Raw genomic sequence first — 23146 nt, 5'->3', positions numbered from 1 at the left:
ATCTTAGCCATGCTAATGCTAAACACAAAAAGAAAAACTATGGAAGCCAGCGATAAACACATAAAAAATTAGCAGATGCTAATGCTAACCTGCTAAACACATTTTTTAGCTAGCAGTTTCTGCTACTGAGCTTCGTTTTGATTGCCGTTTTCTTTGGACGGATGATGAGTTTTATCAGAACGTCTCAGATGTGATGAAGGTCACATGATCTGCTCTAGCCACGCATGTAATGATGTCATCGTTACATCATCAGGAGCTCCTACCTGAGTCAGAGGTCATGTGTATCCTGTAGCCCTGTATCCTGCTGAGCGGCCGGCTCCAGATCATCTGAACCGTGTTCTCATTTAAAATCTTAAACCTTAAATCGCTCGGCGCGTCCACTGTGGAGACAAAACGTCAGCAGTTAGCGGTTAGCGGTTAGCGCTGTGGCTCAGAGGGTAATCTGAAGGGCGGCCAACAGTCAACGCTTCCTGGAGGAAGTCAGAGCAGCTCACTGTTGGAGGAAACAGACGAACAGACAGAGAGAGACGACACGACAAGAAGAAGAACCAAACCCAGAGGTGATTCTGTTCTGGGAATACTGGGAATACTGGGAACACTGGGAGAGTTCAGGATCTGATCAGGAAGGAAGCAGTGACTGAAAACCTGAATGTGAACAGAGTTTATCTCAGTTCTTCAACCGATGAAGTAAAATAAATGAATTTAGACATTAAAACATCAGTAAATGAAACTGCGAGGAATTATTTATTATCTATCTAATGTTCTTAGAAAAAACCATTGGCTTAAAGAAAAACCAGTGAAACTGAAATAAGTTGAACTGGTGTTGAACCAGAGAAACGTCTCCATGTCTGGTTCTGCTGTGAAACTGGACTGGACCGGAACCGTCAGACCCAGCAGCCGGAATAAACTGTTTTACACGAGTTCAGGTCGAAAACTGCAGAAATAATTTGGGTTATTTTCTTAATCAGGAGAAAAAAATGGAGGCTTATTTTTTAAAGTCACATTATCTCCAAGTTATTCATTCATGTATACATGTCACAGATCGCTAACCAGCAAGCTAACTACATGTTTAACACGCTAACTACATGTTTACATGCTAACTACATGTTTAACACGCTAACTACATGTTTACATGCTAACTAATTTAGCTTCACGCTACACGTTTAGCTTGACACAGTGACATTTATTCGTGAGTGAACAAACGGTGATAATATGATGTTGAACTGAATTTTCTTCCCTTTCCAGTCTCAGTAATTCGGGTTGCTGAACGTTTTCCGGAACCCACCATGCGGCGGCACCAGCGGACGCTCCCTGACCTCCCTGACCTCAGTCCAGCTCCTGGTGTCGGATCGACCAGACGACCCGATCAGGTCGTTGATCTGAGACTTTTCTGTCGCCTCCATTGCAGACCTAAAAGACGCAGCGGTTCCTCTGAGCCGCTGCATCTTTTCTCCTTCTGCTCCACAGGTTCTTAACCTGCTTCACCACAAACACCAGAACCGCTCAGGTTCTCCCGCCGCCAACCAGACTCTTTGTCGGGGCCACCTTGCTACGACCCAATTGGACCCGATCGACCAGAACCTGAGGATCCACCACATCCCGAAGGTTCTCCGCTGGATGAAGACCTGCTGACTGGAGAGACGTGTGAAGGTCCAGAAACCGGGTTGGGTTAAGGTTCTGGTCCGGTTCTGGTTTAGTTCTGGTCGCCATCTTCATCCTCTGCCATCTGATTGGCTGACTAGCCGTTTGGTCTACATGTGTACCTAATAAAGTGGCCGGTGATTCGGTGAGCGAGTTCACTGGTTCTGTTGTGAATTCAGCAAAAACCAGTTTAAGAACCAAAGTTCTCAGCAGAGGAACCAGAGGAACAGCAGGACATGCAGCTGTACACGGAAAGTTGCTTTGGACAACTTGGAGCGACAAAAAGAAAGTCTCCGTGTACAGAGGGACGAGTGGACAGAGGGACGAGTGGACAGAGGGACGAGTGGACAGAGGGCCAATGGACCTCAATATTTCACCATGATCCTCTTCAGGTTGGGGTGTGCGGAGCTACCGGCGCCTCGCTAGCTAGCTAGCTAGTAGCTTCTGGTCATCTGGATTAAAGCTTCATGCAAACTGATGAATCCAGAGAAACTGACCTTCTCTAAGCAGGAGAAACGGTTCTGACTCCATGAACCGACTAAACGTTCACTGGACCTGGATAAAGAAGAATCTGATCTGAATGAACCCGAGCAGCTGGTTCTGGTTCTGGTTCTAGCTAGAGAGCAGAGAAGAGCCTAAACCACCAACCGGTCAGAGGGTTTGTGAAGAGCATCACCGTGAAATATCATCGTGAAGCCGAGACCCGGAGGCCGAGCCGCGGCTTGACCGGAAGACCACAGAACATCAGAGCTGGAGGGGCCACCAACCTGGTGAGTCCATCCCTGGGGCGGCGGGGGCCCCGGGCGGTGGGGGGCCTTCCGCTTCTCGACGGGTCCAGAAACAACCGGGGGGAATCCGTTTCCACACACACACACACACACGCTCACACACACACACCGAGCCTCACACACAACCCGGACCTTCTCCTGTTCTGTAGCGTTTGGCCTCTTCGTGACCCCGGAGAAGCTGCGCGGGGCCCCGGACAGGGCTCTAAATGACGCAGAGGAGGCCCCATGCAGGAGAGGCTCTGACCTCTGAGCAAATCCAGATTTTCTGCTCTGGAAAATAAGCTGGAAGTCATATTTAGTCTTTTTCCATTCAGTCAGGAGGAAAGACGCTGGGAGGAACCTTGGCCACCTGAATCCAAGGGGGCCCTTCGCTCCTGTTTCACTAAACTGGAACATTTCGTCTAAAAGGTTTCTGGTTAGACTTTAGGCTAGAGCGCCTCCTGCTGTGACAGGAATGAACTCCATCTGACACAAAGAGCCGCAGAAACAGAAAAAACAAATTCTGTCCTTTAAAATGTAATAAAGTGGTAAAGTGTGTGATATTCTCTCGTGATTTATGGTTTTGAACATATATTTAAGAGTCACGATCAGCACTGCGCTGAAGCTGAAGTCATGATTTAGAGAGAACATCTGGTCTGAAAGCTGCCATCCATAAATCTGAGACACATTTTTCAAATTCCTGCAAAAAGAAGCAAAACTGAGGCAGCAGAGAGAAAATAATCCAACAAATCAAATCACAAACACGCGTTTTGTTTCTCAGAGTTTATTCAGGATTTACTGCAGGGAGCAGAGAGGAGGAGGAGGAGGAGGAGGAGGAGGAGGAGGAGGAGGAGGAGGAGGAGGAGGAGGAGGAGGAGGAGGAGGAGGAGGAGGAAGCTTTACCTTGGTCCTGGGCCCGGGAGGAGGCCAGCAGGAGCAGCAGCAGGGCCAGCAGGGCGCTCTTCATCTTCTGCTCCTCTTCCTCAGCTCAGCATGCGACGAGCTGCGAGAAGAAGAAGAAGGTCAGAGAGGAAACCTGACAAAGAACCGACTAACCGAAAAAACAAACAAACACTTTTAAACATTAAATCACAAATCTAACATTCATCATGTGAGGAAGCAGCTGGAGAAACTCCGCGCTCCTTCTCCCGGTCCGGTTCGGTTCGGTTCTGATGCACAACTATCAGACACAAACGCAGTTTAACTCCTGCCTAACGGGAGAAATTCACTGCGAAGAGGGGAAATGTTTCCATTGGTGAGGAAAAAGGTGGAGAAGTTTTGGCACCGTGCGCAATTACGCACTGCGGTGCCAAGACCTGCTCCGCGCGCTAAGCGGATAAAAAAGGTTTCTCTAAACGAAGCAGAAACCGGACTGACCTGCGGGAAGCTGCTGGTTCTGCTCTGAAAACGGGAAGAAAGCAGGAAGCTTCGGTGGCGCGCGGGCTGGTCCGGTCCGGTTCGGGATCTCCGTGGGTTCTGTGGCTTCCCAGACGCGTCGGGGAGCCTCTTCCAAGTGGGGAGGGTTTCCACGCGGCCCGCTACTTAACAGGGGGGCTGCTCCCAGCACTCCCAGCGCTCCCAGCGCTTACGACACGCAGCCGGGCCAGAAAGTGGTGCGTAATCTCTGAGAGGGCTGGCACGCGCACGGAAACTTTTCCATATTTCTGCATTCCTTTCCAATGATGGAGGCGCGCGCGGCTGCAGATGGAGACGGCGGCGCAGCAGGCCGGGAAGGGAAGGAGGCAGAAAACTGTCTGGAAAACTGGGAAAGTTTTTCTGGATCATCTGCAGGTTTCAGAGTCAAACATCCAGAACTCATTTCAGTCAGAATAATAAATATCTGCAGATGTTCGTGTATTAATGAGTTGAAGCCTGGTTCTGTTGAAGTTGGATCGGAACCAGAACATGCTGGCAGGAATTAAACATGACGTCATCACTGCTGTCTGGCCGCATTTTGACGTTTTAATCGGAGCCAACAACTGGAGTCAGGAGGGAACTGCGCGGCCTGCGGCGCCCCCTGGCGGCGGCCAGCCGGCCGCACTAATGTTTTCCACCAGTGGCGCTGCAGCAGCGAGGTCCGACAAATGAAAACCTGGATATTTATGGACCGCTTCTTCTGAATATTTTGTTGAAATTTTATTTTTTTCCCCTGAATTTATTAGCTAAAATTTTAATAGAAAATTAGATTAAATGTGCAATAAATATTCTAAACAAAATGTTAATTAAAAAATGTTTTACGCAACAAAATTCACACAAAAAAATAAAGTGATTAAAATAGGAAGAAAACGAATGATGTCATTATTTAAATATTTTGACTCCACCTGTTATCTGGTTGGTCAACCTGGGGACCAATCAGCTTGTTCCCAACCGCATAAGCCCCACCCCTTTTTAATAAAATCATGATTTGCTGCAACAGAAAAATATAAATAGACATAAATTCAGCTTTTAATTGATAGCTGAATTTTAAGTTTAGACATTAATGAAATATTAAAGTTGCTGCAGATAAAAGTCAACTGCGTGGACCGCTCTGGTTCTGGAACAAACGGGTCGGATCCGCAGTTCTGGGTCATCAGAGGTATTTTGTGTTTATTGATCCTCAAGTGAACAGAAATATCAAGTTATCGCTCCAAGAACATGAAACAAGAACACAGAGAGAGCAGGAAACGGGTCGGATCTGATCCTGGAATATCATCTCTTTATACAAATGGGCCTGGCTGGAACCAGAACCACGATCCGGACCGGAACAACGATCCGGATCGGAGTCAGTCCTTCTTCTGAGGGAACGACGCCTTCACCAGTTCGTACAGAGTGAAGCCGACTCCTGCAATGAGGAACGGAGCGTCAGAACAGAACCGGACCGGACATCTGGATCGGATCGATCAGAACTTTTCTCACCCAGGACGGTCAGAACCATGGTGGCCCGGTATAGCAGGGCGTCGCTGCTGCCGCCCTTCAAATGGATCGGCATCCCGTTATCCTCCTGCAACAGAACCATCAGAGAAACAGGGTCAGAACCTGCTGCCGGGTCAGCAGACGGGTTAGACATGGACCAATAGGACCAGAGATCAGTCAAAGGTCAAAAGGTCGTTTAATAAAAACCTTCCAGATATTATTTCTCCTGTGGTGGATATTTGAGTTTTATACTAAGAATCTTTTTAAATTATGAGAAAAATGTGATTTTAATAAAAAGCTTCGATAGTTGATATCTGATATGATCCGTTTGGTTCTATTTGATGCTGATGAGTTAAAAGATAAAATATTTATTATTTCTAAAACTGATACCAAAAAACTTCACAAGACGCTCAATAGTTATCTTTTCCAATATGTTTGTGGAGGAATTCTTTAAAAATACTTAATTGTCCAAATGTTATAACTTTATTCTTGTATTATTTCAACTATATTTTTGTATTATTCTGCAACAGAGTCGATCTGAGTCAAAGAGTTTCGATTATTTCAGAATGCCCGACGCTCCTTTATGACATCATCACAGGAAGCCATTTGTATTTTTTAATCATACTTAACATGAACACCGACTACTCGTTTATTCAGCAGAACCCAAAACCTCTGAAGTTTCTTCTCTGCTTCGAGCCCAAAAGTTTTGTCTCCTTCTTCTTCTTCTGTAAAACTGTCAGTTTTATGTGTCGTTTCAGTTGCTGAAGTTCTTCAGTTGACACCTTAACTATCTAAACTGGGTCTGGTTCTGAAAAGGTTCTGGGTTATTATCAATAACATTCAGTTCTTTATTAAATTAAGAGGTTCTGTTCGGTTCTGGGGGATAAATGATCCAAACAAGACAGAGAACCAGCAAAGAAAACCTGCAGTACTGTTGAGCAGATCAACAGTTTGACCTCCATTCAGCTTCCGGGAGCCTGACCTCTGACCCAGCGTGACGTCACCGGTGTATGAACGTGGACCTGGACGCATGAGGAGTGTGTTGGGGCGTTTGCTCACCTGGAACATCTTCTGCTTTTGGGAAACCTTGTTCTCCACTTGCCGGCGCGCAGAGCTGCAGATGCTGCGCCGCGCCATCTGCTGGACCGCCTGGGAAACGCAGCCGGACACCGGTCAAACTCACTCACAGACACACACCCGCTACAACATTTTAATAAACTTCCTCTTGACCGGGTTCATAACCAGAACCAGAACCAGCTGGAGGCTGACAGGAGGTTCTGTTACAGGTAGAGCCGGTCCGGAAGCTCTCTGACCCCGGCTAGCTAAGTGAAGCTAAAACTAGCCGTTGAGTTGAGCCGCTTTAATGTAACTGGTCAGAACTAAATGGGCGCCAACAGCCGAAAGGTTAATAACCAGTAAAATCTACTCACATTCATGGTTCTGAACATCTTAGTGGACCCGTCTGGTAGCGCGATTCTAACACAAGGACACCGGAACTCAACTGATGCTGCTGCTGCTTCTTCTTCGCTGGGTGAAGTTTTCCGCTTTGAGCGCTGCGCTTCCCCCTGCTGGAGACTCAGCCAAACTACATGTTCAGTTTAACCTCCAGTCCCCCAAAAAAAGTAGTGTTTGCGCATTCACGTTCAGATTGAAGGGTATTAAATAATCATGTGTGTTTTATTGTTGCCTGGACTTCCAGACCTCAGCAGAACTACGCCTGATCTCCTCCAAGTAAAAGGAGCCCAGACCCAGAACTGAGCAAAAACTGAACAGAAAATGGAGATTCTGTTCAGTGGGTCTAAAGTTTAGGCTTTCATGTCCCGGAACCAGAACCATCAGAATAAACGCCAGTTGTTTCTCTCTGAGAGGAAAAGCTTCACGTGAGCTTTACTTTCTGATTGAAGTGAATAATCTTTCAGATCATTTTCTAATTTCAGTTCTAGATGTTCAGGACTGTAATTCACTCCGAATCCTGAAAGGAGGCTTCAGAAACGTTCCTGCCCAGATTTCTCTGCAGTCCAGCAGTTAAAGCTAAAGTTTTCCCTCCTAAAAACTTCTTTATTCCATTTTGAAATCCATTGAACTTTGTTCACATTGCAGGTTTCAACTGTCCAGACCAGTAAGAGGAACTGGTTTCCTCCGAGTCCCGACCAGACAGTGAGATGTTCCAGGTTAAAGCCCAAAAGCTGCAAATCTGAGGAACTTTCTCCTCGTCTTCGTCACTCTCTGATGTGGATGAAGGACATTTTCCAGACAGGAAGTGAAGAGCAGTCAAAGGAACAACAATCATGTTTTAAAAATGAAGAATTTATTAATTTAAAGCAACAATAATATTAAAAACAAACGTCATCAGTGCAGAAATGAAACAAAAGAGGCATTTAGTTCATGCAGCACAGAGACACCAAGAACCACAGAGTTTAATCAGGTCATCGCTTCAGGAAGTGAAGACGAGGCACCAAGACGCCGGCAGCGCCGTGATCACATGCAGCAACGCAACGCTCAGACCCACCGCAGGAACCAGGACCAGAACCAGGACCAGAACCAGGACCGCTCAGACGGATCGCTGTTCTCTGATACAGCGGAGGTTCTTCTAGATCTATTCCTGCTTTTTCTTCTACATTAATTTTTAAAAACAATTAAAATTAAACTGATTAGAAGGAAAATGTAAAGAAATGATGAATGGACCTGGATAATTCCTGGATCTAAATGCTGGAAATATTTATGACCAAAATGTGAAGGAATTGTCTTTAAATGATCATCCTGCTTTTCTGCAGACAGATTATTATTATTATTATTATTATAGCCTTATCTAACCAGGTGTTGCTGCCTCAGCTACTCTACTAACGCTAGCGCTAACATTCACAGTTGGATGGGGTTAGCGCCCCCTGCAGGATGGGAGGAAGCTTCACAACGGGGCAGAAAACCAAAAGGTTCAAATCCGTTTGTCTCACAGCGTTTCCATCCTGGAACAGATTCAGAAGCTTTTTATCGCCAGGAGGAGAAAGTTTCTGACTAATCAAGAAAACCTTCTCATGAAAATGATGCCAAAACTCGGTACAACAAGAAAATTAGTTTCTCGTTAAAACCAAAAAATAAAAATGTCTCCAAACTGAATGAAAGCGAGAAACTCACTAAACCCAGAGGTTCTGAGGATGAGCTCTGAGGAAGTTCATTTCAAAAGAACCGCAGGCGCTGTCTGGTCATCCGGGTCAGAACAGAACCGCTGAACGCTTCAGTCAGAAGGATTAACCAGCTCCCTGCGCACAGACTCCTGCAGCTGCACTGATTTTACTGAGACGTCAGAACGGAACCGACCGGACTTCCTGACCACCCATCCCAACGACCTGGGTCGGTTCTGGTAGCTGGACCTGGTTCCTGCAGTGGGGACGTTACGTCTGCGACCCGGCGGGTCGCTCCAGAACTTATCGGGTTTGTTTTCCTGTCCTGCTCCGCCTCGCCCTGCCGTGTTGTTAGGATCTAAAAAAGCTGATTTCAACCTCAACGCTGCTGTCTGCAGCAGAACCGGCCCGGCCCGGCTGGCTCTCAGTGGGAGATCTCGGCGGCGTTGTTGCGGTTCCCGTATTTGTGGTGGATGATGAGGAGGACGACGCCCAGCAGGAAGCAGACGGAGCCCACGCTGATGTAGGCGATGCCCAGGAACGGGTTCTTCCCGCCCATCCAGGAGATGGTGCTCAGGATCATCCGCTTCCGGCCCTCGAAGCTCCGCACCGGATAATCTGGGATCCGCTCGTTAAGGAGGAAGACTGGATCCCACCTGGGTTTCTACTGGGAACATGGATTACTGTGGTAGAGCTCAAACTGACCTCTGACCTCTGTCAGGATACTGTACACCACCTCCAGGGTGTAGTTGCCGCGCGGCAGCGTGGGATGCACGTTGCTCCGCCTCTGGATGATCCTGTACAGCTTCCGGAACGTGGGCAGGGCGGCGGTCCGCATCCACACGATGAAATCCTCGTTGATGAATCCGTTGTTGTCCGGGTCGGAGTCCAGCTGGAACACGGGCCGGCGCCAGTTCACCGGCTGCGTCGTTCCTGAACCGGAGGAAGGTCAGAGGTCAACAGCGACTGGGTCAGCACCAGTTTAGCCACATTCCACTTGTATAAAGGAAAACATTTTGTTTACGATGGAAATTTGAGTGAAATGTCAGAAAATCTAATTTTGTCTTTAGAGACCAAAACCAACCTGATGGTCTAATCTATTATTATATTGTACATTTGAGTTATTTTACTTTATTTCTTTACATTTCTCACAGTGATAAATAAATCAACCAAGAAGTTTTTCTGATAAATGATGATATTGTTGTTTTGGAGCCATTTTTCACTAACATAATGATGAAGATATAATAATAAAGACTTTATATTCTAATGAACATTTAACTCTGGAACTAGAAAACATTTTAAATATCCAAAATAAATCAACAAAACAAGAAATAAAATGAAAAAACGAAGAGCAGCAGAACGGCGAGAAAGAGAAAAACAATCATTTCTGTAAAAGGAAATTATTGATCTCATTTTAATATATGGTGTGATTAACTGATGTATTGCAGCCGGTCCAGTTGCGTCACCAGGTTCTGTCAACTTTGATTCCTCGGGAATCAGAAGCAGAGATCTGGATCCAGTAGATCAGTAGCGGCTCGTTACCTTGGAAAACGACGGTCAGGTTCGTGTTTTCTGCTCCAGGATTCCTGAACTTCACGTGTTTGTCCGTCCACCAGGCGATTCCCGTGGCCGTCAGCGGGATCTGGACCTTCGTGCCGTTTGGGTCGTTGTAAATCAGCTCCAGTGAGTCTAAAAAATACAAATATTGAATGAATTCAGGAGAAGATGTGGAGCGGATCTGAGGGGAAACTCTGAGTCGTCACCGTTAAACATGCTGTTCGCGATGGCGCCGCACGGCGCGATGGGCTTGTTGCCGTGCTTGGCGTACGGTTCGCACTCCTTACTGGGTTTCTGTTGGGAAGCAGAGAAATAAACGTAACGGCTGGATGAAGCAGAACGTCGGGAGCCCTCCGCAGCGCAGCCTCACCCTGAGGGACTCCTCGTTTCCGTTCAGCTGGCTGTCGTCTCGGGACTTGACGTACCGCCGGTGGTTCTGGTAGAAGTTGGAGAGTCCGTAATACATGAAGACGTTGCTCTGCGGGTGGAAGAGAGACGGTTATGCCCCGGATGCAGCGGGCTTTGACCCGGAAAGCAGCGGGTCTTACTTCGTACGGCTGGTCCAGGTGGAAGGGGACGGAGCAGGTGCACGGCTTGGTGCCGTTCCAGCTGAAGTTCTGTGCGCAGGTAAAACACGGACTGGACATTTCTACTCCCGTGTAATCGATCTGGAGTTACAAAATACACAGTACATAATCACTCAGCATCATGGATCTGAAACTTTATAACCCAGCAGCTGCACTACACACCAGACACACATCGTCACTAACATGAAGGATTTTTGGATGGAGTTTGTTGAAACATTTTAAAACTTGGCTTTACTGTTAATTATGTTTTTCACTTAAAATTTTGCCAAATCATCCAGAGGACCTCAGCTTTTTAAAGAAATCTTTATGCAGATGTGATAAAGAGAATGTTTTACAAAGACAGAAAAAATGGAGCTTCGTTGAAGGATTCAGTTTTTATTTTATTTCCATTTGTCAAATCCTCCATAGAAACAGTAAATATAGAGCTGGTTCAATCCATAAAACTAAGAACAGGACACAGTATTTTAAATTAATGTTCATACCACTGTACAAAGGAAAGAAATGTCACTAAAACACCAACATTCTGGATGGTGTTTGGTTGACAATTTTTTAAAACTTGGTCTTAGGGCTTTGATGCTAATATTTGAAATTTTTATTTATGCCGAATCATCAAGAATAACAGTGTTTTAAATAAATCTTTATGAAATTGTAATAAAGGGCGTGTTTTATAAAATAAATTGGAATAAAATGTCACTAAAATGCCATATTTTAGAAGTCTGGTTGCAAGTTTTTTAAAGTTCCGCTAATATCTTTGGTGTTAATTATGTTTTTCTTTTCTTTTTGCGGAATCATCCGGAGGAGCCACGTCTTCGAAACAAATGTTCACTTTCCAACAGAGAGAGCTGTTTAAACCGGCCAGGAGGAAATGTCTCTAAAACACCAGATTTCTGAGCGGAGTTTGGTTGGGCTACAACAGCGCGTCACTGGGTTGATTAACGGTTTCTGTTGATTCCCTAACAAACATGGCTACCTCGAACTCCTTGATGTTGTTGGACGTCACGTAGAGGCCGATGCCGATGGGGATGAACATGAGGCCGATGATGAAGAAGGCTGGCAGGACGGTCCCTGCGGTCAGGATGGGCTGCCAGGCCGGGAGTCTCTGCTGCTTGAACGCGGTGTTTTCAGGCTTCTTGCTCCGCAGAGAGCCGCCCCCGGCCCCGGCCGCGGCTCCGGACCCCGACACGGTGATGTGTCCGTCCTCGTCTTTGTAGCTGGAGGCCATCATTGTCCGCGGTTGTTTCCAGTGAGAGGTTTATAAAACAATTGTTGACCGTTAAACTGTCGGATTCAAAGCATTGTTATAAAATCACAGCAGCCACCAACGTCTTCCTCCTACTTCTCTAGGTCCAGTGCTGCCCCCTGCCGTCCAGATAAGGACAGTGTTTGTTTTCTGTCTCAAAAGCGCCATCTTCTGGCTCGTTTTGGTAATACAGTTAATAAATCTGGAATTAGAAACTTAAAATAACAAAACACCAAAGCCGAAAAAAATAATAATTAAAATGGACTTTAAATAAAAGACGCAATTAAATTCTGACTTACATCTCAGAATTCCCTTTTCAGTGACCCCTATATCTCCTCCATAGATTGAAGTAAAAATACAAACAGAATATAAAACTCAGAAAAATGATTTAAAGTCAATCAAAACTATATAAATAATGTAGCTGCAGTTATGGGACACATAAAGCAGTAAAACTAATAAATGATGAAAAAATGAAACATTTTAATTAATTGAAACATCAAAAATAATTATACTGACTTAAACAGTGATGATCTGTTCAAAATATTGTACTTGACTAAAGAAATATTTGCTGAAATAAAATGTAACAAACTGACAAACTAAGTACAAAATATGCAGCACTAATCTGTGTGATGAATTAACATACATTTGCGTGTTTTTGGACATTTTTATGGACGATTTCAGTCAGACAAAATAGCTAAATTAATTTAATTTCAATTTACCCGAAACGTGTGGCTTAAAAAGCCACTTGATTTAAAATTCAGAAAGGTGAACATGTCAAAGTCGTTCACCATGAGGTTTGACTCAGAGAGCTGAGACAAGAGAAAGAAGCTGAAGTTTAGATAAACAGTTTATTTGGTTCTGGTCAGAAATGTTTCACGGTACCTCTGGAAGTCCAAACCTGCACGAGCAGCAGCGAAGCTACACGGCATCAAACAGGAACAGTGATGGCAGCATGGTGACGGTGCAAACAGAACCCAACAGAACCAGGCTGGGATCTGCGTCCGTTCAAAGCAGCAAACCGAAGAAGGGACCGATGAGCAGCCGGAGCCGCTTGCTGGGAGCGGATCCTCATCAGGTTCTCAGCTCTTTCCTGCTGCTGCAGACGCCGAGCTGCACACCGTCGACTTCCTCAGCTCGATCTTCATCGCCTGGCCTTCGGCCCGAGACTCCAACCTCGTCACAGCGGACACACCCACAACCGTCTTCCCGTTGAGCTGCACAGGGACCCGTGAGGCTGCGCTCGGAGCCGACTGCATATCTGAACTGAGCTGAAAACATAAAACCCAGGATGAACAGGAGACACAGGTCCTGGATGGAGAAACCTTGAAGACCCGACTCTTAAAGGGATAGTACTGGACTTTTCACGTAAAGTTTTAAGCAGTTACCAGCAGTAGATTTTGTTAGCGTGTTCCACATTTCAAGCTAACGACCAGTGGTGGGCACCGCTAACTAAAAAGCTATCTGAGCTAACTATAAAGCACTAATCATAAACATTAGCTCTGCTAACACTAACAAGTTATACCAACACAGCAATAAGTGGAAGCTACTGATGAAGCACTAAAGCACTCATTTCAGCCATGTTGATACCCACCATGTGTCAATGAAACTCTGTTAGCATAAACAACACGGTCTGGAAGTAAAACTCAAAAATGTTCACATAAGATCTCCATTTCTCTCTTGTGCTGTACTTCTGCATCTTACTTTTCTACCGTTCTAAGTTCTTCTCTCACTCATGACATTCCCATCAAATTCAGGGCCTAAATATGACTCCCGGTCCATCTTGGTCAGACAGTCGAAGATGCAGTTGCCAACCGTCCAACCAAAACACACCCAAGGTCTGTCATGGTCAGTCAACCTGAGACGCAGTCACATGGAATGGCTAGCAGTAGCTAGCAAGGTCACAATGACTTTAACTTATTCTAACTGCTACAAGGTTTCAACAAAAATAGACCAAAGGTCTTGCTTGGTCCATCAGTTGGACAGTCAACTGTCCGACAAAAATAGACCCCAGGTCTCCTTTGGTTGGGCAGTTGGAGATGCTGTCGCAGGGAATGGCTAGCAGTGGCTAACAAGGCCTCATGGACTTTAACTTGTTCTAATTGTTGCGTAGTTTCAACAAAAATAGACCTGATGTTTCGGGTGGTTGGGCAGTCGGAAATGCTGTTGTAGGAAATCGCTAGTGGTCTGTGAGGACCCACTGACTTTAACGTCTTCTAATTGCTGCGTACATTGTCAGACCGAACTTTCCATTGGATCGGATGCCAAAACGGATCCAGTGTGTTTTGGTCCTGACACCATCTGATACCTGCAGAATCCTCAGTCACCTGAAACAATTCAGAATCATTTGAAGTGTCAGAAGATCAGATGTCACTCGAGATCTTCAGACACTCACCAGAGGCTGCGTGGGTCTGGACGCTGCAGAGGTGACAGGGTTGATGGTTATACTGCTGGTCATCTTGTTCAGGCGCGGGGAGCGGAGCACCGTTCCAGTTTCCTGGCAGTCGCAGCTACTTCCTGTTGGTCTGAGGGTCAGTAGAGGACTGCTGCTGCCCTCAGAGCTCCTCTGGAACTGGGAGCCCAGGTGGATGTGGATCTTGTTGTCCTCTGTCGTTACGATGTTGCTGTTGAACTTCCTCTCTGGTGGTTTCTCGGAGGTCATCTTGATCAGCGTCCGCCTGGCGGTGCTCTCGTGAGGGTCGGAGGAAGCACACACCTCGGCTACCGGGGTGGTGCTGACTGTGATGATGGACACCGGCGACTGCAGGACCCCAGCAATGCTGTGGGGCTTTTCTGGACTCTTGGTCCTGGAGATGCTGGTGATCGTAACTGGAGACTTGACCCGATCAGAATCTCCGCTTACAGTGCAGACAGTTGAGGGTTTGGGGACTATGGTGATGCGAGGCTGCTGAAGACCAAGCGTTGGGATGATGGTCGTGCTGGAGAAGAAGTCCTCAGACCGCGGGCTGGTGATCTCCAGGGTGGCCGTGCTCGTCCCGTGGTCTGGTGTCACACGGATGTGAAGAGGTCGTCCCAGATTCGGGGACATTGATGAGGAACCTCTGGTCTGAGTCGGCGTGACGGCCTCCTTCTTGCCCATCCAGGGCGTTGAGGGTCTCCCTCCATGGTCTGCTGACGCCGGAGGGTATCGATCCAGAACCGCGGGCCTCTTCAGGCTGTGTTGTCTGAGGTTGTTCATGAGGTGGTTCTCCTCCTGAACGGATTTCCGGATGAATCCGGCTGCGGTCTCATCCTCGGCCGACCCGTTTGACTCCGTTTGGACCGCTGTGGAGGTGACAGGGACGTCCACCATCCTCCTGCCGTTCACACCGGGCCTCAGGGCTCGGCTGTAGCGCTTCGAGGCCTCCAGCTCCCTGGCGAGGTTCTCCAGATCCACACTCAGGCGCCTCTTCTTCTCTCCTTCCTCCAGGAACCTCTGCTGGAGGACAGAGAAATCCACCTGCAGCTGGGAGAGCTGGTCCTCCTTGTTCATGAGGTCGTGGATTTTCTCCTTGAGCGCTAGGACTTCGACCCGCAGCTCTCTGGTCTTGGCCTCCTCCACCTTGCAGCGGATCCTCAGCTGGGCCTCCAGACTCTTGGCCTCACCTCGCTCCACTGCTTTGCTCCTGGCCACCTGAGCCTTCATCTCGTCCACCAGGTTGGACAGCGTGTTTGCTCGGTCCTGCTCGTGTCTGAACTTCTTCTCCAGCAGGTCATACTCGTCCTCTGACCTCATCAGGTCTCCCTCCACCACCTGCAGCTGCTCCAGCCGGCCTCTAAGCCTCTCTATCTCGGTGGTGAGCTTCTGGACTCGGTTGTCTTCTTCTCGGTCTCTGTTTTCCGTCTCCTCCAGTCTGTCTGCTCTCATCTTCTTCAGCTTCTCGTTCAGTTCGTCACGCTCTTCCTCGCTGTTCCTCAGCATCGATCGGAGCTCCTCCCTCTCCAGAGTCAGACCTTCCAGCTGGACTTCTGTCTCTGACTTGAACTTGAAGAACTTCTTGCTCTCCTCTATCAGCTTCTCGGTAACTTCCGTGACCTTCCCTTGCTCTGCCTTCAGCATCGTACTCAAGTCTTCGTGTTTCTGCTCCTCCTGCTTCAGCCGCTCCCCCATCGTCTTCCTCTCGTCCGCCAGGATGACGGTGAAGGACTTCAGCTTCAGCAGTTCCTCTCTGAGGGCCGACTCGTTTGTCTCCAGCTTGGACTCGGACGACTCCAGCTCCTTCAGCCGAGTCCGAAGCCGTTCCAGGTCTGTGCCCAGGTCTTTCACCACCTTCCTCTCCTTCTCCAGGTTTTGGTGCAGCTGGGCGCTCTCCGTCCGGCTCCTGCCGAACGCCGCCTCCAGCCTCTCCAGCTCCGCCATCCTCTTCTGGAGGCTGTCCACCTGCAGCCGCAGCTCCTGGTTGCGGTTCTGCTGGTCCTGCAGCTGGTTCCTCAGCTCCCTGCACATCGTCTCGGTCTTGGTGATCTCTTCATCTTTGCCCTCCATCTCCAGGACTTTCTTCCTCAGGTTCTCCAGCTCTGCGGTGAGCGAGGAGTTCCCGCACTCTCCGCTGCTGATCTTCTCTCTCAGCTGCTGCAGGTCCTCCTCTGATTTCTGCAGCAGGGCGTTCCTCTCCTGCAGCTCCCCAGCCCTCTGCGCCAGCCCATCCAGCTTCAGCCTCAGCTGCTGGTTCTGGGACTCCTGGTCGGCCATCTTGGCCAGCAGGTCTTGGTTCTCCTGCCTGAAGGTCGCCTGTTGGGCCTCCAGCTCCGCCTCCAGGCGCAGCGCCTTCTGCCCGTCCTGCAGGGCGGCGTCGCTGGTCGCAGCCAGCCGCTGCTCCCGGTCCCGCAGCTTCTGGCTGAGATCCTGGATCTTCTGGTTCTGCTGGTCGATGTGTTCGACGTGCAGCTGCCGCTCGTCCGCCAGCAGCAGAGTGAAGGACCTGAGCTTCCCCAGCTGGTCCTGCAGCTCCTGCAGCCTCCTGCGGTGCTGCTGGTCCCGCCGGGCCTGCAGGACCTTCTCCTGCTCCAGCAGCCGCTTCAGTCTGAGGAAGGAAAACGTCAGCGGACCGAACCGGGCCAAGACAGAGTCCTTCAATTAAATCTTAAATTAATGAAAGGAAAATGTTAAATTAATTTAAAATGTATTAATTTTAATTAATTAATTTAAAAGGAAATTAAATCACAAAAGATGAAATTAAAATTGAATATTTAAAAAATGTAATTAATATTTTAAATTAATTTAACAGAATTTAAATTGAACTGAACTAAACGCAGCGAAGCAACAACAGCTGCTTCAGAGCTTCAGATCCGGTTTGGAGCCGGATCTTTGCTCCGGTTCCGGTTCGTCTCTTCGGATCAGGAGTTCTGGACAACTAGAAGCTCATAAATCAGCTGAGCTCAGCCGGGCCCAGGCAGAAGCAGGCGCTGCGCTCACCTCTCCCTCTCCTGCTCCAGCAGGTTGGTGAAGTCGTCGCTCTTGTTGATGAAGTCGGCGTGTTTCCGCTTCTCGCCGTCCAGCTCCATGACGGTGCGGCGGTGGCATTTCTCCGCCAGCAGCAGCTGCTCCAGCATCCGCCTGTACGTCTCCTTCTGCTTGTCCTCCAGACGGTCCAGCTGCAAGGACCAGACGAGAGCCTGTCAGCACAATCCGCCCGGTCCGGTCCGGTCCAGTTCCCACGCTGGAACCGGCAGCTCCAGAGAGCCTGGGGAGCCTGCTGCAGCTTTGGACCACACCGTTAATTTAATTCTGTTTAATAAATAACAAATAGTCTTTGAAAAAATAAAAATAAAGAAAGAAAATAAAAGAATAACAAATAAGAAAAAACTTAAAAGAACAAATATGAAAAATATTAAAAAAGGAAAAATAATACAAAAGATAAATAAAAAAGGAAAAAACATACAAAATTAATAAAATTAAATTGAAATATTTGTAACAAATAAAAAATAAACAAAATAAATAATTTAAACATAAATTTTAAAAATCGACCAATAAAAAAATGATACCAACTGCCAAGTACGGTGGTGGCAGCATCATGCTGAGTTTGAGGGCTTGTTTGAGGTTTAGCTCAGAATGTGAAGACAAACATCTAAACCAATCAGAACCGGACCGGGTCAAAGTGACCAATCAGCTGGAAGGAGACAGCCAGACCCGCTTTGACCTTCTGACCTCAGCCATCGGCCTCTCGTACACGTCCTCTGTGCGCTGGTTGCCATGGAGAAGCGCCGCGTCCCTCTGCAGCGCCTGCAGCGGCCTGCAGGGGGCAGCAGAGCCATAGTGGGCCTCCAGGGTCTCCGGTCCGGTTCTGTCGGACCGCAGCAGCCCGATGACATCATCCCGGGCCTGAGGACAGAAAGCAGCTCAGATCGGTTCTGATCCGGAGGAAAGAGAAACCGGAACATCGAGAAGAGTCCGACAGAAACAGAATAAATCAATCAACCAGATAATCAATCAGTCGATCTCTGTGTTTTTATCATATGTTTCCATCCATCCATCCATTTTCTGTTCACCCCTTGTCCCTAATGGGGTCAGGAGGAGCTGCTGCCTCTCCAGCTACGTTCCAGGCGAGAGGCGGGGTCAACCTGGATAGGTCGCCAGTCTGTCGCAGGGCAACACAGAGACAGACAGGACACACACACACACTCACACAGGGAGAATTTAGAGAGACCAATTAACCTGACAGTCATGTTTTTGGACTGTGGGAGGAAGCCGGAGTACCGGAGTACCCGGAGAGAACCCACGCATGCACAGGGAGAACATGCAAACTTCATGCAGAAAGACCCCGGGCCGGGAATCGAACCCAGGACCTTCTTGCTGCAAAGCAACAGTGCTACCAACTGCGCCACTGTGCAGCCATGTTTCCATTCATCATCACCTAAAGAACATTTAACACTGTGACTAAAAACATTTGAAATATTTAAAACCCAAAATGATTAAAGTCAAAATTCCATTAAAAATCACAATAATCATCATAATTCATCTCAGACAGGAAACAGGCTGCAGCGGCAGGAAGTGCAGACCAGCTGGGAGTCAAATGTTTCTCAACATGGCGGCTTTTCAGCCATCTTAAAGGAGCATTTCTTTAACAACTGTGGTAAAAATTATTGGGAAGTTTTTAATTTATTATACAAATACCTGAATAAAATCCAGGTTGAGGTTTAATCTGGCAGCTGCTGAACCAGCAGAGACACGGTGACCTGGACGCTAATGCACAAGCTAACAGCCGGTCTTTAGCCAATCAGCATCAAGGAAAAGAAAGGCCAGCCAATCGCGTGTCAGCATTATGCTTTGGGATTTTCTTTAGAATATTTCAGATAAAAAAATCCACAAACAGTCAACCCCCCCGCCCCCAGCTGTTTTACCCTCCAGCTGTTTTACCCCAGCTGTGCTACCTGCAGCTGTTTTACCCTCCAGCTGTTTTACCCCAGCTGTGCTACCTGCAGCTGTTTTACCCTCCAGCTGTTTTACCCCAGCTGTGCTACCTGCAGCTGTTTTACCCTCCAGCTGTTTTACCCCAGCTGTGCTACCTGCAGCTGTTTTACCCTCCAGCTGTTTTACCCTAGCTGTGCTACCTGCAGCTGTTTTACCCTCCAGCTGTTTCACCCTAGCTGTGCTACCTGCAGCTGTTTTACCCTCCAGCTGTTTTACCCTAGCTGTGCTACCTGCAGCTGTTTTACCCTCCAGCTGTTTCACCCTAGCTGTGCTACCTGCAGCTGTTTTACCCTCCAGCTGTTTCACCCTAGCTGTGCTACCTGCAGCTGTTTTACCCTCCAGCTGTTTTACCCCAGCTGTGCTACCTGCAGCTCCCCCTCCATGATCCCCAGCAGCTGCAGCAGGTCGGTTCTGGTCGGGCCCGGAGGATTTGTCCTGCAGCTCTCTGGACATTTTGCAGTTTTGTCTCCTGACTGCGTCGTGGCCGTTCGGTCATCTTTCTCCTGTTTTTGGATTTTCTTCCTCCTCTTCATCACCTCTGGTGCTTCTTTCTCCCCTTCCTCCACCTGTTGCTGCTTGGTGAAGGCCTTGCCGTGCGTCTGGATGCGTCCATCCTCTGGACCTGCGGTGCTGCAGCTCCTGGATCGCATTTCTCATCTGCAGGGAAGCAGAAAGAACCAGGCAGCTTCATTCAGCAGATGAAGACGTTCTAATCTAAGGCATTAATCCACAGCAGATACTGACTGCTCATCACCTCTCCACATAATCTGGATGACTTTATATTCTAAACCTGACGAGACGACCAGGTCATTCACAGAACCAGAAGAATTCACACCCTGCAGAGCGAAACCGGTCCATCCAGGACGAGACGCTGAGACCCGAAAGCGTAAAGAGAGAAGAACCTGCCGGGTGAGAATACTTCTGGGTTCTGATCTGCTGCCGGTAACTGAAGACAACTGGATCGTATCCGGCTGCTTTTAGCTGGAACGGCATCTGCAGCATCTATTTTTTACTCTGGAATACCAACATAAAAATATCACAACAACAACATGAGGAGCAACACCAGACCAGTTTGGCTCCCAGTTAGCACTGGGAACCAGAGCTTACTGCTGCTAGGAGACCAACACCATGAAATTAAACAAACTGCAGTTAACACAAAATATGCCCTATTAGGGTTTATTTGTTTCTTATCTTTAATTTTTTATGTTTAAGGCAAAAATTGTAATTCTTAGATTTCCACTGGGACCAGTTTAACCAGTGGACTGAAGTCCAGGTCCTCCCAGTCTGAACTGGTTCCAGTTTAACCTCTTTCCAGATGGATTAATATGTAGCTAGGCTCACAACGATGATAAAAAAAATAAAAAACACCGAGGGTTGATGATTATTATTTATTGTTTGTTTGATAAATTATGTTTTTATTGAGGAAAACAAAAATAAACCTGGTTGAAAATATGAACCTCGAATAACTCAGAGGGGTCCAGTTCATTTCTGACTGCGCAACTTTAAGGAACCGAGTCAGAGGAACCGGATCAGAGGAACCGGGTCAGAGGAACCGGATCAGAGGAACCGGACCTTCCTGACCAACCCGTCTCTCTGCTGCAGCTGTTGGTCAGAGAAGAAGAAACTGAGGCGCTTCACACGGGTCCAGCTGCTGCTCGCCGTACCGAGCCAACACCATGAGCCGGCGCTCCCTGGGGGCCCGGGGAACTTTCCCAGGCCCGGTCCAACAGAACAGAACCGCTCCGTCTGGGGTTCGGAGGAGTCAAGGCCTTCACCATGAGGTCACTTCCCTCCAGGACCGAGGAAGAGGAGGAGGAAGATGTTTGGACCCGGATCATCCAGAACCAGAACCAGGTGAACCTGCTAACAGGACCAGGCTGAAACATCCATCTGTCTGATCTCATTCTGTGACCCAGAGCTCATTGCGCTGGGTGAACCTAGAAAGTCAGAGGTCAATGGGTGAAACCTGGAGGCCCGTTGCCGTGCCAACTAATTCTGTCTGTAAAAGTTATGAAAGGAAACAACAGAAGAGGAAGAGCAGTCAGCCTGCTCTCTGATGGTGACCTGTGATCCTCTTAAAGGGCTAGTGTCATGTGTTATAAAAATATTACATATCAAACATAATTTAAAAGACATTTCAATCCTGATTTAAAATCTTCAAATTGTGTCTGTGTCTCTTTAAGAAGCTCCTGCTCTTTCTGGAGCTCCGCCTCCAGGAAGTCATCCCAACATGGCTCCTCTTTAACCCTATAAGGTTTTTACCAGCGTTGCTCCTACAACGAGCTCAGCAGCTGTTTGCTAATTGCTGCTGGCTAGTCTGAAGGATCTGAGTGGGGGAGGAGCTGCGCCTCGAAGGCGGGGCTAGGTCCATCCAGGTGTTTAGTGCAGCTGAATGGTTGCCATGGAGACTAAAGGATTTCTCAAACATAGAAAATCAGAAAACATCCATTTCTAACAACACTGGCCCTTTAAATGTGTGAGGAAGCTGAGAAATCTCCGTGATTTAACTGGGACTTCAGCCAGAGCTGAGGAAGAATCCGGACTTCCTCTTCATCACTCCCACAGAGATCCGGGTGACAGACACTGAGCCTGCTGCCATGGCAACCAGCTGTTATGACCCAAACAGCGGGGCGACGGTACCGAATTAGAGCGATGATCTCATGGTGTTTATCAGCGGGCCGGTTCTGGACGGGTCCAGCGTGGAAACCCTCTGGGAGGAGGCTGGAGCTGGGAAACCCAAACCTCTCTGATCTGACCCGGTCCAGCAGGGTTCTGGTTCCACCCGCTGTTTGGGTCCGATTAGTTCTGTTAGTTTTCCTTACAGAACTTCTCATCACTTCTGTTGTTTTGCTAAAAGAACCAACCAGAACCGGTCTGGTACCATTAGTTCAACCAGATAATAAGGAGACAGAAGCAGAGCTGACTATTATTATTATTATTATTATTAATATCTTCAGCCGCTCCAGAACCACAAGAACCACTCACCTGTTCTGCCCTCTGATCGATCCAAACCTTCGGAACCGCCTACTGTGTTCAGTCCGGACTGCGGTCCCGCCTCAGACAGGTGGAGGTGGCGCAGCTCCGCGGGTCCAGCCCGGTACTTTCTGGACCTCAGGACGTCCGGCCGAACTCACGGCGGCTGGTTGAGGTCATCAGGGGTGATTCTGCTCTAAATTTAACCGATTCTCTCAGCCCGGCAGCGGAACACTGACCCAGGCTTTTCCAGACAGCTGGGTATCAGCAGCCTTCCTCCTCCTCCTCCTCCTCCTCCTCCTCCTCCTCCTCCTCCTCCTCCTCCTCCTCCTCCTCCTCCTCCTCCTCCTCCTCCTCCTCCTCCTCCTCCTCCTCCTCCTCAGTGAGAAATCTGCTCTCTGCTCTGAAACTGGATCTAACTTCAACTATTTTCAATGTTTTCAAACTATTTCCTCTTTGCTTTTTAAAAAGGCATATCTTTGGCCAGCAGAGTGCTGAGTTGCAGCGCCCCCTCTCGTCAGCCACGGAACTACAGTCAGACCACAGACTTATTTAAAAACACATTTTAATTATTCAATACAAAGGAATGAATCGCTATGGAAAGATCTTAACAACACCAGAATATGGAAAGACATTACGGACAATAATTAACAACATGACAACAATCAGAGCAGAATCACAGATAAAAACAGAACCACAGCGAAGAACATCGCTGCTTTAGCATCATGTATTCAAGTAAAAATCTAAAGGAACTATCCAAGAAATCCTCAAGAGTATTGAGATCAAATTTAATATTTACCAATTAAGTAATTAGGCAGAAAAGTTCTAACCTTATGAGCAAATTATGGTATTTTAAACACTAAAATGACCAAAATAAACAAATAACCCAAAATAAGCATAAGAAAAACTAGATAACTACATAAATATATAGCAATATGGATGGATGGATGGATGGATGGATG

At 47.6% G+C, this 23146-nt stretch overlaps 4 protein-coding genes across 10 annotated transcripts in view; all 4 read right to left on the bottom strand.

The window, feature by feature from the left end:
* The window catches only part of LOC102238352 (collagen alpha-1(XII) chain-like), an 80236-nt gene extending 76192 nt beyond the window's left edge, over positions 1–4044 (bottom strand). For 3 of the 6 annotated variants that reach the window (XM_023347411.1, XM_023347413.1, XM_023347415.1), the window contains exons 1-3: positions 3786–4043; positions 3312–3411; positions 264–380 (exon numbers count right to left, since the gene is read on the bottom strand). In XM_023347411.1, coding sequence (XP_023203179.1) covers positions 264–380; positions 3312–3375 — 181 coding nt within the window. In that variant the 5' untranslated portion in view covers positions 3376–3411; positions 3786–4043. Of the gene's footprint in view, positions 1–263; positions 381–2408; positions 2931–3311; positions 3412–3785 lie in introns of those variants that run through there. The other 3 variants (XM_023347416.1, XM_023347412.1, XM_023347414.1) reach the window with 3 other exon arrangements.
* Positions 4045–4967: 923 nt separating this feature from the next.
* On the bottom strand, positions 4968–6838 carry LOC102237133 (cytochrome c oxidase subunit 7A2, mitochondrial). The gene is made up of 4 exons (XM_005813112.2): positions 6731–6838; positions 6360–6449; positions 5304–5388; positions 4968–5229 (listed from the first exon to the last, which is right to left on the bottom strand). Exons 1-4 carry the CDS (start codon positions 6746–6748, stop codon positions 5171–5173), a joined length of 252 nt encoding a protein of 83 aa, XP_005813169.1. The 5' UTR covers positions 6749–6838; the 3' UTR covers positions 4968–5170.
* Positions 6839–7597: 759 nt separating this feature from the next.
* LOC102237389 (cell cycle control protein 50A-like) lies at positions 7598–11946 on the bottom strand. Its single transcript, XM_005813113.2, has 7 exons — positions 11534–11946; positions 10525–10644; positions 10347–10454; positions 10183–10270; positions 9962–10108; positions 9146–9352; positions 7598–9037 (listed from the first exon to the last, which is right to left on the bottom strand). The coding sequence occupies exons 1-7, from the start codon at positions 11786–11788 to the stop codon at positions 8844–8846; spliced, it is 1119 nt and encodes a 372-aa protein (XP_005813170.1). The 5' UTR covers positions 11789–11946; the 3' UTR covers positions 7598–8843.
* A 686-nt stretch (positions 11947–12632) lies between these two features.
* On the bottom strand, positions 12633–22438 carry LOC102216538 (filamin-A-interacting protein 1-like). Of its 2 annotated transcripts, XM_023347620.1 has the most exons (7): positions 22197–22438; positions 19577–19868; positions 17949–18122; positions 17217–17395; positions 14196–16824; positions 14032–14127; positions 12633–13071 (listed from the first exon to the last, which is right to left on the bottom strand). In XM_023347620.1, the coding sequence occupies exons 2-7, from the start codon at positions 19859–19861 to the stop codon at positions 12883–12885; spliced, it is 3552 nt and encodes a 1183-aa protein (XP_023203388.1). In that variant the 5' UTR covers positions 19862–19868; positions 22197–22438; the 3' UTR covers positions 12633–12882. The 2 variants fall into 2 exon arrangements, with proteins under 2 accessions (XP_023203388.1, XP_023203389.1); XM_023347621.1 differs by lacking the exon at positions 14032–14127.
* Positions 22439–23146: the final 708 nt, after the last annotated feature.

The sequence above is a fragment of the Xiphophorus maculatus genome, chromosome 15, assembly GCF_002775205.1.
Source record: "Xiphophorus maculatus strain JP 163 A chromosome 15, X_maculatus-5.0-male, whole genome shotgun sequence".
In the NCBI taxonomy this organism is placed as follows: domain Eukaryota; kingdom Metazoa; phylum Chordata; class Actinopteri; order Cyprinodontiformes; family Poeciliidae; genus Xiphophorus; species Xiphophorus maculatus.
The sequence above is the reverse complement of the archived record's forward strand: the minus strand, read 5'-3'. Positions and strand labels throughout refer to the sequence as shown.

Excerpts from the sequence above, each read along its gene's own strand:
- LOC102237133 (XM_005813112.2), bottom strand. Across the intron at positions 5,389-6,359 it reads AAAAGCAGAAGATGTTCCAG|GAGGATAACGGGATGCCGAT; the intron begins GTGAGCAAACGC and ends GTTCTGTTGCAG. Across the intron at positions 5,230-5,303 it reads CATGGTTCTGACCGTCCTGG|GAGTCGGCTTCACTCTGTAC; the intron begins GTGAGAAAAGTT and ends TCCTCATTGCAG.
- LOC102237389 (XM_005813113.2), bottom strand. The coding sequence starts at position 11,788 with ATGATGGCCTCCAGCTACAAAGACGAGGACGGACACATCACCGTGTCG. Across the intron at positions 10,455-10,524 it reads ACCTGGACCAGCCGTACGAA|AGCAACGTCTTCATGTATTA; the intron begins GTAAGACCCGCT and ends TTCCACCCGCAG. Across the intron at positions 9,353-9,961 it reads CCTGACCGTCGTTTTCCAAG|GAACGACGCAGCCGGTGAAC; the intron begins GTAACGAGCCGC and ends CCTCCGGTTCAG.
- LOC102216538 (XM_023347620.1), bottom strand. The coding sequence starts at position 19,861 with ATGCGATCCAGGAGCTGCAGCACCGCAGGTCCAGAGGATGGACGCATC. Across the intron at positions 17,396-17,948 it reads ACGAGAGGCCGATGGCTGAG|CTGGACCGTCTGGAGGACAA; the intron begins GTCAGAAGGTCA and ends TGGTCCTTGCAG. Across the intron at positions 16,825-17,216 it reads CTGGAGCAGGAGAGGGAGAG|ACTGAAGCGGCTGCTGGAGC; the intron begins GTGAGCGCAGCG and ends TTCCTTCCTCAG.